The sequence below is a fragment of the Oncorhynchus clarkii genome, chromosome 33 (genome assembly GCF_045791955.1).
Source record: "Oncorhynchus clarkii lewisi isolate Uvic-CL-2024 chromosome 33, UVic_Ocla_1.0, whole genome shotgun sequence".
Taxonomy (NCBI): Eukaryota; Metazoa; Chordata; class Actinopteri; order Salmoniformes; family Salmonidae; genus Oncorhynchus; species Oncorhynchus clarkii.
In genome coordinates this window covers 21,464,013-21,479,702 of record NC_092179.1, presented here as the reverse complement: position 1 = coordinate 21,479,702, position 15,690 = coordinate 21,464,013, and the positions used below count along the sequence as shown (strand labels likewise).

The following is a 15,690-nucleotide window of genomic DNA, read 5'->3' as shown; positions in this document are numbered from 1 at the left end:
ACTCTTTCAGTGCAAGTGGCCAACAATTTGTTTTAGCAAACTTTAACAAACTTTAACAAACTCTGTACTACATGAAACTGAATGGTGGAGCAGAAACATGGAAACAACATTTGTCTTCTTGACCCAAAAGACCTTGACCTTAGCCTAGATGCCATAAGTAGATTTGCTCATTAACTTCTTATTACAAATGAAATTCACATGGACATTTTAGGATATGGATTGGTTGTGGATCATATCAAACTCACAAGCATTTCACTACACCCGCAATAACATCTGGTAAACATGTGTATGTGACCAATACAATTTGGTTTGATCACGACATGTGTGTTGTAGATATCCTGTTGAACACCAAAGATCAGTTCCTGGTGATCCAGGATTATACCATTTTGATGACACCACTCCACAGGTCGATAAACACGGGTATTCCTCATTGGTAGAATCATCTGAGAATTTGATTGCATAAGTGTTTTGGAACAGTTGAATAATAAACAGCTTCCTCCAATGTGAAATCCTGACTAAAATATTGAGACTTGAGGTTATAGCACAATCTGACAGTGCTGAAAGATGCTGTGGACCAGCTCTGCACCTAGGTGTTTATCTGTGTTAATGATAAAAGCCATCTGTACTCACTGTACCATGCAAACCATCCACAATTTAGAGTTGATGTGTGATGCATTAATCTACTTATATTTGACTGCTGATTCATTCATACATTTTTATCTAGACATTTTGTGCAGGATAATCCCCTCTTTAAGAGAGTCCGTAATTGCATGTAACCACAGATCTACAACAATAATAATTTGGTGGGTGCTTATAATTATTTGTCCTATTTTTTGTGCATTTCCCAAGTCCACCTGAGACACCCTCGGAGTGACATCACGGGTTACGCTATCCCTATCCCAACCGTATCATTTCGGGTGAAAACTCAAACACTGGTATTAGAACTAGTGAAATTAAAATAGGCTACTTAATGCCGCCATATTGTTTTATAATAGCATTATACACACAATGTGCTATATGCTACATAATGTGTTATTTGATGTCAGTCAAATGTAGGCTACTTTTCAATAAAAGGTTGTGCGCTTAATCAGAAAATGCCTCCAAGGTTCAAATATATTTAATGGGCTTAGGATACAGCAATATGCTACACTCATGGTAAACTTATAAAGATGCATCTTTTGTAAGTCTCTAGCTGTAGGAACACGTCCATCTATTGATCTGCAGCCTATGATCACTCAGGAGAGTGTGGCAGGGTGCCACCTGGATGACGTGCATGAAAACCACGCCTGTCCCAAACTCCTCGCCCACTGCTAAATCCATAGACCGTATTCTCCAAGCTTTCTGGAAGGACGAAGTCAGGGTGGACGATACCAGACTGGCAAACTAAATTATACATAATAAAACGTTATATATCCTGAGTAGTTGTAGGCTAGGTTCTGTATTTATTTATAGTCATTCAAATATTGCCTACACGTGTGCTCGAGACATGTAGGCTGGCTAACATATCCCAGGCTTTGAATTGAACTTGCTGGTGATGATGCTCGTGGATCATGACTGTTCTGGGACTGATGTTCGGTTGGTTCGTCAGCTCAACAAGGGTATGAGGATTCAACCAGGGATATGCAACGGGGGGACCGAGCTGCAACGGGCATGTAAAACTGGAGACGTCAATGAACATATTGTTTGTCTGCAATCTCAGGATGAAACAGGACGGGTGTGTCCTGGAAGCCCAGCACTGGCAACAGACACGCGGCTATCCTCCTGTTCCACAGCAGGTAAAGTCCAAAGACATCATTGTATATTTTTTTCTGTAAGGTTTTCAAAGTAGGCGACAATAGATTAATGAAAACAAACGAATACCCCCTTTACACAGGAGCGCTTATATCTGATTCTGTAGATAAGTGTTGGTGCATGGGTGGTGATACAATGTAGCAAAATGTACAGTGTACTACAATTTACACTAACATTCCACACTAACTTTGAATTAACAATTTAAGAGCAGCCATAAGCAAGCAAACAGAGGCTTAATATAAATAATGTATAGTCCCGATGAAGCCTAAATGTGATTGTTTTTCTATAGGCCAGCTCTTAGAGTTAATAAAACGTTAACATTTTCATTTCCCTTGATGACCCAGATTTAATTGGTTATTTCTCAGCTCATCAGCCATAGGTTTCAGGGTTAATGTTTTATTTGACTGGGTGACCCTCATAATCGTAGCCAGCAAAACTGCTCCCTATTCGCATTCATCCATTATGGAGTCATTGACATGCATGCACACCAGTATTCCAATGTGACACCAAGTGTGGAAATACAAGATGTGAGTCTTTTTAAGCCTTTTGCATCATGTTATCTGAAGTAGGCCTAAGTCATTTTTTGTAAATGTTGGCACCCTTTCCCCTCAATATAATTAGTAACGTTTCCAAAATGTTAATGGCTTTTTGGCTAATGAATGACCATTGCATCTTTTGAGGAGTCTGACTCGACATAGGTCTTGTAGTGGACGTGGAGACAGTATTGCAATTTAGGACCTATTTAGTGTGCCTTTACTTTAAATACACATTGGATAGTTAGGCAAAAATGTTTTCAGTCCATTTTCAGTGGCAACAACAAACATGCCCCTGAATTAAAGAAATCATGTATCTCTGAGTAGAGTATTGATTATATTGCAGCACTTGCCCCATTCCAGACACAAAAGTCCATCCAAAAACAGACGTTATTTATTTAGTACGTTTCAGCAGCCTCTGGCAAGATTTAGCTCCTCCATAAAAGCTAATCGAACCAATGGGAGCGTTTTTGTCTTCTGTTCTAAAACACAAAAATGTTCTCCAAGAAACTGCAAAGCAGTAAATCGACTACTATGTGTGACCTTGCATGGGATAAATCCAGGTTATCTGGGGAAAATAAACATGTTCTTGAAGGTTGAGTGTGATGTGAGAGTGGCTCTGATCAAGGGCAACCAATGATGATGTTGTCTTTCCAGACCGTGAACCAAGCAGTGGCAGTTACAACGTCTCCACTGGAACGGGAACCTTTTACAGCTGCGTCAGTCAGATCACCATCGGTAATTGTACTTTACAGAATGTCTTACTCTATATCCAAAAGAGAGCGCAAGGGGAGGCCATATTTGGTTTGGCAGGAAAAAGTCACGCTGAAACTTTCAGAAATGTTTGGAAAATAGACCCTGTGTGAAAACGCTGACCACACCAAGAAATCAGACTTTTAAAAAAAGATGTCTATCCTTTCAGGTAGAAGTAGACAAGATCCAATATCATGTATCTTTCACACCTGCACATTATCAATTCCTCAGGTGCTGTATGTGGAGTTCTTGACAAATGAAATTGATATAGAGTAGCCTAGATAAAAAGCTAATGTTTAATGGATGCATGGATGAGTTTTTGACCAGGCACAAGTCATCCACAGATTGATCATTCTAAATGTAGCCCACATGCTTTACCTTGAGCCACCTCTAGTCTTCAGAAAATGACAAATCAATAGCCTTTCTCAATAAGCTGCCTTCAGAGGAGTCAATATACCCCCTGGATGAGCGTGATTTAAAATCTTTTCCCATTGTTTGGCCAGGATAGGGTACTCTGCATCACTAAGGGTCCCCTAAAGTGCTAATTGACAATCAGTTCCCCCTTAATTCAACTTTATTGGTTCGTTGTAGTCTTTACTCTAGTAAGGGCTGTTGATTATTGGAAATGAATAAGCGTATTATAGCCATGGACAATTCCTGGATTACAAGCAAATGGTGTTCTAAAGTGATGAGTTACATCTAATCAAATTTATTGAATTGATTTATTGATGCAGAATATTCGCCTGGTCAAACATACTGACTGCTGCACTCACCATTGTTTGAATTCACTTATTTACCAGGCCAGCTGATCACAGCCCATGATGAATCTATTTTACTGTAAACAAATTGACAAGACTTTCAGCCTGCTTATAGGGAAGGACGTTCAACAAGCACTTGCACAAATGACTGACGATTGGCTGAGAGAAATTGATAATAAAAAGATTGTGGGAGCTGTTTTGTTAGACTTCAGTTCTGCGTTTGACATTATCTATCATAGTCTGCTGCCGGAAAAACGTATGTGTTATGGCTTTACACCCCCTGCTATATTGTGGATAAAGAGTTACCTGTCTAACAGAATGACCAGAATGAACAGATGCTTCCTCTCCAACATAATTCCCAGGGCAGCTGTCTAGGCCCCTTCTTTTTCAATCTTTGCTACTGATATGCCACTGGCTTTGAGTAAAGCCAGTGTGTATGTATGCGGATGACTCAGCACTATACACGTCAGCTACTACAGCGAGTGAAATCACTGCAACACTTAACATAGAGCTGCAATTATTTTCAGAATTGGTGACAAGGAATAAGTTAGTCCTAAATATTTCAAAAACTAAAAGCATTGTATTTGGGACAAATCATTCACTAAACCCTAAACCTCAACTAAATCTTGTAAAAAATCATGTGGAAATTGATCAAGTTGAGGTGACTAAACTGCTTGGAGTAGACCTGGATTGTAAACTGTCATGGTCAAAACATGTAGATACAACAGTAGCTAAGATGGGGAGAAGTCTGGCCATAATAAAGCGCTGCTCTGCCTTTTTAACAACACTATCAACAAGGTAGGTCCTACAGGCCCTAATTATGTCGCTCTTGCACTGCTGTTCAGTCGTGTGGTCAGTTGCCACAAAGAGGGACGTCAGAAAATTACAATTGGCTCAGAACAGGGCCCTTAAATGTACACAGAGAGCTAACATTAATAATATCCATGACATGCTGAATGCACCGAGGTGCCTGTTTAAAGTACTAGCACACAGCTCAGACACCCATGCATACCCCAAAAGACATGCCACCAGAGGTCTCTTCACAGTCCCCAAGTCAAGAGCAGACTATGGGAGGTGCACAGTACTATGTAGAGCCATGGCTACATGGAACTCTATTCCACATCAGGTACAGTGCATTCGGAAAGTATTCAGACCCCTTGACTTTTTCCACATTTTGTTAAGTTACAGCCTTATTCTGAAATGGATTAAATAGTTTTCCCGCCTATCAATTTACACAAATTACCCCATAATGACGAAGGAAAAACTGTTTTTAGGTTTAGGTCCAAGAGGCTCCTAAATAGCTTCTGCCCCAAGCCATAAGACTCCTGAACAGCAAATCAAATGGATTCCCAGACTATTTACTCCCCCCTCCCTCTGGAACAATGCTGCTACTCTGTTATTATCTATGCATAGTCATTTTAATAACTCTACGCACATGCATATTACCTCAATTAACTCGACACCGGTGCCCCCCATTAACTCTGTACCGGTACCTCCCTGTATATAGCCCCGCTATTGTTGTTTACTGCTGCTCTTTAATCATTTGTTATTATTATCTCTTACTTTTTGGGGTATTTTCTTAAAACTGCATGGTTGGTTAAGGGCTTGTAAGTAAGCATTTCATTGTAAGGTTGTATTCAGTGCATGTGACAAATACAAATACAAATTGGATTTATTTTCTTTCCTTGGGGACCTTCAATGTTTTGTTACCCTTCCCCAGATCTGTGCCTCAACACAATCCTGTCTGGGAGCTCCATGGATAATTCCTTTGACCTCATAACTTGCTTTTTGCTCTGACATGCACTGTCAACTGTGGGATCTTATATAGACAGGTGTGTGCCTTTCCAAATGATGTCCAATCAATTGAATTGACCACAGCTGGACTCCAATCAAGTTGTAGAAACATCTCAAGGATGATCAATGGAAACATGATGCACCTGAGCACAATTTTGACTCTCATAGCAAAGGGTCTGAGTATTTCTGCTATTTTTGTGTGATATATATTTATATTTAAGTTGTTAGTACTTTTTACCACTTTTTCTCCCCAATTTCATGATATCCAATTGGTAGTTACAGTCTTGTCCCATCGCTGCTACTCCAGTACGGACTCAGGAGAGGCATATTGGGCTACAATATGTAGATTGATGAGGAAAACATTCAATTTAATCCATTTCAGAATAACAAAATGTAGAAAAAGGGAAGGGGTCTGAATACTTTCTGAATGCACTGTAACTGATGATTTAAAAAACAGACAACCTTATGGAACAGCGGGGATTGTGAAGAGACACACACACACACGCCTACACATTATAATACACCCACTCTACACACACATGGATTCTGTATTGTAGATTTGTGGTAGTAGAGTAGAGCCTGAGGTAACACACTTAATGCGTTGTGAAAAGTGTTATGAAATGTAATGTCATGTATATGTTGCCTTAATGCAACTTATTTTTTTACTTTTAGATTTGTGTATTGTTGTGAAATGTTAGATACTACTGCACTGTTGGAACTAGGAACACAAGCATTTCGCTACACCCGCAATAACATCTGCTAAATATGTGTATGAGGCCAATAAAATTTGATTTGATTTATTGTTGCTGGACTCCAGAAAGAGTAGCTGCTGCCTAGTGGGTATCCTTAATAAATACAACATAATACAAATCTAGCCCAATTCTAGGCACCTGCATTGTAGTGTACCTTGGTCCCTCTAAGAGGCAGGAAGTGCTGGCGGTGGTGATCTGGGCCTGACGTTCCTCAGAGAGCTAGGCAGGGCATTTCTTTTTATGATGACTGCGACAGAGATGTTGCTTAGAACACACTGTATCATTCAAACAGCTCATTGCATGGATGGTTTTAGAGGGCACACTGAAGCACACACAGGTGTGGATTACCTTGTATGCTATAGCATTTCAAGTAGCATACAGTTGCAATGGAGGTTGAGATTTCCCAGTGATCCACTACATTTGCAATGATAGGAATAAAGATTTATGTTAATGAATAAATAGTAGTAATATAGTTGCCACCCGAAGAGGCAATAGAAGAGGCAACATTTTAGTGCTTGCTTCAGTGTAATGTATAGCCTAATAAAAAATGCAATGAATTATGCATTACTGCCTACTGATGCTTTACACAGCATTAATAAGAAGGCTACTAGCTCTTCAGTATGGGCCATTCTACTGTCAATGTTTGTCTATGGAGATTGCCAGCAACAGTTGTGGCTGAAATAGCCAAATCCATTCATTTGAAGTGTATATTATAATGCGCTGGGGTTGTGTTTCCAGAAAAGCTAAAGAAGGCTCTCTTCGCTCGTTGGTGTGATGCCCGTTGAGCGTGGACAGAGACATTTGAGTTCATACATTGCCTTTAGGATTGTTGGCAACTTTCATGTGGCATGCTTCAAAAGGAAAGTCAAATGCATAAAGTAAACTCTGTTAAATCAATTCAAGTTAAATGTACACTCTGCAGCATGCTATCAATGTTACCATATTTTTCTTATTTAATTCTATAGAATTGACAGACTTCCACAAAGGTGCTTGCAGGTGGAAATGTTTCACAACATACCTTTTTAATAAAGATTTAGTTGTCAACTGTCAAAACATACTTTTTGTCATAAGTAGCCTCCTCATACTTAGTTATGATACTTCCCAAGATGTATGTGTAAGACCACTGACAAACGAGAAACAAAGATGGACTCATCAAACAAGGGAAAGGACAGTCATGGAGCAACATCAACCACTAGAGAGCAGCATTGTTATGGACATAGCACCCACATTTTTTATTTTGATCTGGGAGAGCGAAATATGTCAGCATTTTGCTAAATTGGTTCAACTAGGGAAGCGGAACCCTGAATTTCTGAGATATGGGAAATGTAATCGTAAGTGGAAACTCAATCCTCCAGAGAGCAACAACCTTAGTTTCATTATGAAACAGGAAATTATTTGAATAATATCACTAATTTCCCTTTTCAAGGAATGGGATTTTTCTGCAATGTCTGCCTTTCTGGGATCTATTCAATATCAAGGATTTTCAAAGAACCCTGACATGGCTGTAAGACAAATAGACTAAGTATGCAAGTTGCAAGGACAAGTGTTCACATTCATATGCTTTCCAGGGTTATGTGTTATAGGAAGGGAGTATATGTTTTGAGAAACTCTTTCAGTCTGAGATATTAATATTCCCTACAGGGTTTGATCTCGGGGGCCAAGTGGCCATTGGTATCTCTCATTGGAACAGCCCATTCCCTCCCAGAGGTCACCCCCTGTGTGACAGTCCTGATGGGGTTCGCTCCGAGGCCTCCGCTGCCGCAGCCCCGCAACTCCCTGAGTACCAAGAGCCAGTGTCCTGTCCTGCCTCCCTGTCAATCAACCCTATATCATCCCACTGCAGCGCCAGCCAGGAGACAATCAGCGATAGCAGCACAAGTAAGGTTTCACCTTTCAACTTTGAACCCTGCCTTCATTCTAATCTCAGCTCTGTGGTTTGGTCACAAAAAAATCCCGTCTAGAAACGGCTTATCCTGCCCAAGCTCAGAACCTTTGGCGTGACTGTAATCGGTGTAGATGGCAGTAGTGTGAGCCATCAGGAGATGTATACTGAACAAAAATATAAATGCAACAATTTCAATGATTTTATTGAGTTATTAATTTGAAATCAATTCATTAGGCCCTAATCTATGGATTTCACATGACTGGGCAGAGGTGCAGCCATGGTTGGGCCTGGGAGGGCATAGGCCCACCCGCTTGGGAGCCAGGCCCACCCACTGGGGAGCGAGGTCCAGCCAATCAGAATTTGTTTTTTCCCCACAAAAGGGCTATATTATAGACAGAAATACTCCTCAGTTTCATCAGCTGTCCAGGTGGCTGGTCTGATGATCCCGCAGGTGAAGAAGCCGGATGTGGAGGTCCTGGGCTAGTGTGGTTACACGTGGTCTGAGGTTGAGAGGCCAGTTGGACGTACTGCCATAATCTCAGCAATGTTGGAGGCGGTTTATGGTAGAGAACTGAACAGCTTTGGTGCACATTCCTGCTGTCAGCATGCCAATTGCACGGTCCCTCAAACCTTGAGGCATCTGTGGCATTCTGTTGTGAGACAAAACTGCACATTTTAGAGTGGCCTTTTATTTCCCAGCACAAGGTGCACCTGTTTAATGATCATGCTGTTTAATCAGCTTCTTGATATGTCACACCTGTCACGTGGATTAATTATCTTGGCAAAGGAGAAATGCTCACTAATAGGGATGTAAACAAATTTGTGCACAATATTTGAGATAAATAATATTTTTGTGTGTATGGAAAATTCCGGGGATCTTTTATTTCAGCTCATGAAACATCGGATCAACACTTGACATGTTATGTTTATATATTTGTTCAGGATAGATGTGCTGATTCAAGTGATAATGCGAGTAGTGTCTGTGCTTTTTGGAGTTAGGCCAGTACAGTGTTTATCAGTGCCAATGGTGATGAGTTATATCGAGTCATTCTGTTGGTTCTGAGATTCACAGAAGAGAGTATCCTGGAATCACATTATAGTATGAACACACCTGGATCGTTCCATGTCATTTCAGCAAGCCATGACACCCACTATCTCAGATTGTTCTGAAATTATTTTTGTAGTTAGAAACAGATAAAATGTCCTGCAACATTATTTTGTTGAAATATACTTTGTTTTAAATAGAATTTGATCTCTGAGAAATTAAGCTAATTGATTGCACCCAAATTGGCAATTTTTAATTTATAGGATTCATATAATACTCAAGTAAATTGGCGTGGGGTGTTGGTGGTCCGTGAGTGGCATTTGACAATTTCTCTGGATCCCTCATGTCTAACTCATTGTTAGAAAAATGTTTGGTCCAAATTGGATGTTTGGCACTATATTTATTGAATATTATATGAATCCTATACATTTAAAATGGCCAATTTGGGTGAAATCAATTAGCTTAATATATCAACAAAATAATGTTGCAGGAATGCTAATCTTATGTTTCTAACAACAGAAAGGATTTCAGAACAATCTGAGATGGTGGGTGTAAATCCTCTTTCTTGTGCTTTTTGAGGTGGAACAACCAACCACTGACCTTTTGAAATAATATGTGGATGCTTTCCACCTTATTGGTTGACTGTGAATCCAATATTTGAAATACCATACCATACTGTACATCACAAAACCTAACCAAACACATGCACACACAGTGTATTTCTGGTTAGCACCAGTGGTGGAAAAAGTACCCAATTGTGATACTTAAATAAAAGTATAGATACCTTAATAGGAAGTTACTCAAGTATAGGTTAGTCACCCAGTAAAATACTACTTGAGTAAAAGTCAAAGTATTTAATTCTAAAAATACTTAACTTCTTATGGCTGCAGGGGCAGTATTGAGTAGTTTGGATGAAAGGTGACCAGAGTAAACTGCCTGCTCATCAGTCCCAGTTGCTAATATATGCATATTGTTATTTGTATTGGATATAAAACACTCGGAAGTTTCTAAAACTGTTTGAATTATATCTGTGAGTCTAACAGAACTCATAGGGCAGGCAAAAACCTGAGAAGAAATCCAAACAGGAAGTGGGAAATCTGAGGTTGGTCGATTTTCAACCCAGCCCCTATTGAATAAACAGTGGGATAATGGTTATGTTGCACTTCCTAAGGCTTCCACTAGATGTCAACCATCTTTAGAAACTTGTTTGAGGATTCTACTGTGAGGTGGGACCGAATGAGAGAGGAATGAGTCAGAGGTCTGCCAGCAGTCACGCGCTGGTCACGCATTTCACATGAGGTAGCTGCGTTCCTTTGCTTTTCTGAAGACAAAGAAATTCTCTGGTTGGAATATTATTGAAGTTTTATGTTAAAAACATCCTAAAGATTGATTCTACGATGTTCCTACGAACAGTAACGGAACTTTTTGACATTTCGTCTGCAACTAGGGAACAGGCTTCATGACTTTGGATTTGTTTACCAAACGTGCTAACAAAAGTAGCTCTTTGGACAAAAATGATGGACATTATCGAACAAATCAAACATTTAATGTGGAACTGGGATTCCTAGGAGTGCATTCTGATGAAGATCATCAAAGGTAAGTGAATATTTATAATGTTATTTCTGATTTATGTTGACTCCAACATGGCGGATATCTCTATTTGTTTTCTGAGCGCCGTTCTCAGATTATTGCATGGTTTGCTTTTTCCGTAAAGCTTTTTTGAAATCTGACACAGCGGTTGCATTAAGGAGAAGTGTATCTATATTTCCATCTCTAACAATTATATTTTCATCAACATTTATAATGAGTATTTCTGTAAAATGATGTGGCTCTATGCAATATCACCGGATGTTTTTGGAATTAGTGAACATAACGCGCCAATGTATACTGAGATTTTTTGATATGCACTTTATCGAACAAAACATACATGTATTGTGTAACATGAAGACCTAAGACTGTCATCTGATGAAGATCATCAAAGGTTAGTGATTAATTGTATCTCTATTTGTGCTTTTTGTGACTCCTCTCTTTGGCTGGAAAATGGCTGTGTTTTTCTGTGGCTTGGCTCTGACCTAACATAATCGTTTGTGCTGCTTTCTCTGTAAAGCCTATTTGAAATCAGACACTTTGGTGGTATTAACAGCAAGATGACCTTTAAAATGGTATAAGATACATGTATGTTTGAGGAATTTTAATTATGAGATTTCTGTTGTTTGAATTTGGCGCCCTGCACTTTCACTGGCTGTTGTCATATCAATCCCGTTGACGGGATTGCAGCCGTAAGAAGTCTTTATATCACAAGTAAATGTAATTGCTAAAATATGCTTAAGTATCAAAAGTAAAAGTATAAATCTCTTCAAATTCCTTATATTAAGCAAACCAGACAGCACCATTTTGTTTTACAAATGTACAGATAGCCGGGGGCACCCTCCAACACAGACATTACTTACAAATTATGCACTTTGTGTTTAAAAAGTCTGCCAGGCAGTAGGGATGACCACATGTTCTCTTGATAAGTGTGTGAATTTGACAATTTTCCTGTCCTGCTAAGCATTCAAAATGTAACGAGTACTTTGGGTATCAGGGAAAATGTATGGAGTAAAAAGTACATTATTTTCATTAGGAATGTAGTGAAGTAAAAGTAGAAGTTGACAAAAAATAAATAGTAAATTGCAGATACCCCAAAAAAAGTCTTAAGTAGAACTTTTAAGTACTTTACACCACTGGTTAGCAGACTGTGTTCCAGTTGGATCCTGCCTGAAAACAAATAGTTAAAATAGTGTTACTAACATGGTAAAGCGTACAACAGACTTGAAAACACACTTTTGGAAATCAGCCAGCTATTATATATGTAGGGTTTGTTTCATTTGCAGTAGCGTGACACTAGCTCTGAGTGTTGCATGCAAGTAGGGTAACTAATGGTAGAATTTTCTAAGGGATTGCTCCTTTAAAATATACACACTACACAACAATTATGTATTTGTGTGTGTGTGTGTGTGTGTGTGTGTGCGTGCATGTGTGTGAGGTGCTGGCTTTAAAAAACACATTAACACCCAGAGCAGCAGCAACTGTCATTCCTTTGGTCAACAACCACACTGATAGAGCCAGCCCTGCTCCGATTGGCTACCCTCAAAGCTCCTCTCCCACGGATTGGCTGATGGGGATAACTGATTAAGAATACGGATTGTCTGCAGCGCTCTTGCTCTCCCCGCTCGCTCTCTCCCTCCCTCTGCATAAACATTCTGCTTGTATTTTTCCCTGAGAGAGGATCTAAGCTGGTCTGCATCTGTTTCTTCCTGAGCTGTGCCTCGTGCCGGCTGGACAGAGGTTTATATAATCTGAGGGATGTTTTGGGGATGAGCAGAGTGTTTGTGTCTGTATGTGAGGGAGCTCAGAAGCTAGAGCAGAGCACCGCGGTGCTCGGGAGTGGAGGTAAACATGGGGAATGCAGCTGATTGCCTCTGCAGAAGGTCCTTTTCCATTTCCCCCTGCGGGGAGTAGGGGAGCCAAGTTTAGCTAGTGTAGCGCTTGCGGAGCCTCCACTGGGTCGGCCCCCGAGCTGTGTCGTCCTCTCCTCCTGTTACCCTTTGAGAGGTTGAAGCTCTCTCCCTCTCCACCTCGCATGGTGAGTGCTGCAGGCAACTTGTTTTAGACCCACAGCAGTGTCCCCCCCCCCTCTGTAGTGGTTTTGCTGCAGTAATCTCTCTCTCTCTCTCTGTCGCTCCCCCCCCCCCCCCCCTGTTTCGATCTCTCTATTTCTCTGTCCCTCACTCATATGCTATGACCCACATGTACTCTTCTTTTACTGTCTATCAACTCTGTTCTCTTTTCACACTGTTGTGTTCCTGAACCGTACAGTCATTTGACCTTCACACGCGCATACACACACACACTCTCTCCCTCTTTCTCCCATCTCTCCTTAGCTCCCGTTCCCCCCTTCTCTCTCTTTCTCCCTCTCTCTCTCCCGTATCGCCCTCCCTCCCACACAGTTTCACTCCGAGGGTTGTGAATGAGCTGTGTGTCCTAGGTGTAACACTCCTCCATTATGCATGGTTCAGGGAAGGAGATGTGGGTCAGAGCTCTGTTGCCCATCTGGCAGGCGTGAAACAGCCATTGTGTTGCCTCGGGGCCTGACGGAGCTGGAGGTCTGTTGTCCCCTGACTGTGCTGGTGTAGTGGTCCAGAACCCTCCTCTGTCTTCCTGATACCTGGTCCCGAGGGCAACTCCTCCCCCCTTTTTATTTTCCGCTCACTTACCCAACCAGCTAGCCTACTGTGAGCTGTCATGCTAAGGCAAGGTTATGTCATATGAACTGAGGAGGCGCTCCCTGGGCGGAAACGGACCACTTAAAGCACGTCTTGACAGAAGTAAGGGCTGTGAGAGGGGCTGCCACCTGACCGAAATTACGGATGAAACGACGATAGAAGTTCGCGAAGCCGAGAAAGCGCTGCAGCTCGACGCGTGACTTAGGGACGGGCCAATCAATGACAGCTTGGACCTTAGCGGGATCCATCTTAATGCCTTCAGCGGAAATAACAGAACCGAGAAATGTGACGGAGGAGGCATGAAAAGTGCACTTCTCAGCCTTCACAAAAAGACAATTCTCTAAAAGGCGCTGGAGGACACGTCGAACGTGCTGAACATGAATCTGGAGTGACGGTGAAAAAATCAGGATATCGTCAAGGTAAACGAAAACAAAGATGTTCAGCATGTCTCTCAGGACATCATTGACTAATGCCTGAAAGACAGCTGGAGCGTTAGCGAGGCCGAAAGGAAGAACCCGGTATTCAAAGTGCCCTAACGGAGTGTTAAACGCCGTCTTCCACTCGTCCCCCTCCCTGATGCGCACGAGATGGTAAGCGTTACGAAGGTCCAACTTAGTGAAAAACCTGGCTCCCTGCAGGATCTCGAAGGCTGAAGACATAAGAGGAAGCGGATAACGATTCTTCACTGTTATGTCATTCAGCCCTCGATAATCTATGCAGGGGCGCAGAGACCCGTCCTTCTTCTTGACAAAAAAAAACCCCGCTCCGGCGGGAGAGGAGGAGGGGACTATGGTACCGGCGTCAAGAGCTACAGACAAATAATCTTCGAGAGCCTTACGTTCGGGAGCCGACAGAGAGTATAGTCTACCCCGGGGGGGGGTGGTTCCCGGAAGGAGATCAATACTACAATCATACGACCGGTGTGGAGGAAGAGAGGTGGCCCTGGACCGACTGAACACCGTGCGCAGATCGTGATATTCCTCCGGCACCCCTGTCAAATCACCAGGCTCCTCCTGTGAAGAAGAGACAGAGGAAACAGGAGGGATAGCAGACATTAAACATTTCACATGACAAGAGACGTTCCAGGAGAGGATAGAATTACTAGACCAATTAATGGAAGGATTATGACAAACTAGCCAGGGATGGCCCAAAACAACAGGTGTAAAAGGTGAACGAAAAATTAAAAAAGAAATGGTTTCACTATGATTACCAGAAACAGTGAGGGTTAAAGGTAGCGTCTCACGCTGAATCCTGGGGAGAGGACTACCATCCAGGGCGAACAAGGCCGTGGGCTCCTTTAACTGTCTGAGAGGAATGTCATGTTCCCGAGCCCAGGTCTCGTCCATAAAACAGCCCTCCGCCCCAGAGTCTATTAAGGCACTGCAGGAAGCTGACGAACCGGTCCAGCGTAGATGGACCGACAAGGTAGTGCAGGATCTTGAAGGAGAGACAGGAGTAGTAGCGCTCACCAGTAGCCCTCCGCTTACTGACGAGCTCTGGCCTTTTACTGGACATGAAGTGACAAAATGACCAGCGGAACCGCAATAGAGACAGAGGCGGTTGGTGATTCTCCGTTCCCTCTCCTTAGTCGAGATGCGGATACCTCCCAGCTGCATGGGCTCAGCACCCGAGCCGGCAGAGGAAGATGGTAGTGATGCGGAGAGGGGGGCGACGGAGAGCGCGAGCTCCTTTCCACGAGCTCGGTGACGAAGATCAACCCGTCGCTCAATGCGAATAGCGAGTTCAATCTAGCGATCTCATTGGAGAATAATTTTTCGCACTGACAATCATCAGTGGTTGAGATTCAGGGTTACAAATCAACTAGCAATACTGTTATACTGTAGCATTTTTCATTCAATTCAAAAGTAATTTTCGCAGCATAACTAGCAGTTCATGCACTTTGTTGCAAAACATCTTAATATTCAACAAAAGTTTTATTGTACCCAATAACTATTTCCACTAACTAGCTATTTGAAAGGCAACTGAAACTACATTGCTTCTAACTTTGACTATTGATTTGAACCCTACTTCTGATTTTAAATATTCTCATGTTGCCTAGATTGTTGGTTAATCGGTGTGTCTGACTGGGTATCATGCAACATTTGCTGTTGTCT

The 15,690-nt window shown here is 41.8% G+C and overlaps 1 protein-coding gene across 1 annotated transcript in view; it reads left to right on the top strand.

Annotated features, from left to right (window-relative positions):
* The first annotated feature begins 1,534 nt into the window (after nt 1-1,534).
* LOC139393034 (anoctamin-4-like) overlaps nt 1,535-15,690 on the top strand; it is a 41,734-nt gene continuing 27,578 nt past the window's right edge. Inside the window, exons 1-3 of the mRNA XM_071141356.1 lie at nt 1,535-1,775; nt 2,982-3,062; nt 8,023-8,259. Coding sequence (XP_070997457.1) covers nt 1,535-1,775; nt 2,982-3,062; nt 8,023-8,259 — 559 coding nt within the window. The remainder of the gene's footprint in view (nt 1,776-2,981; nt 3,063-8,022; nt 8,260-15,690) is intronic.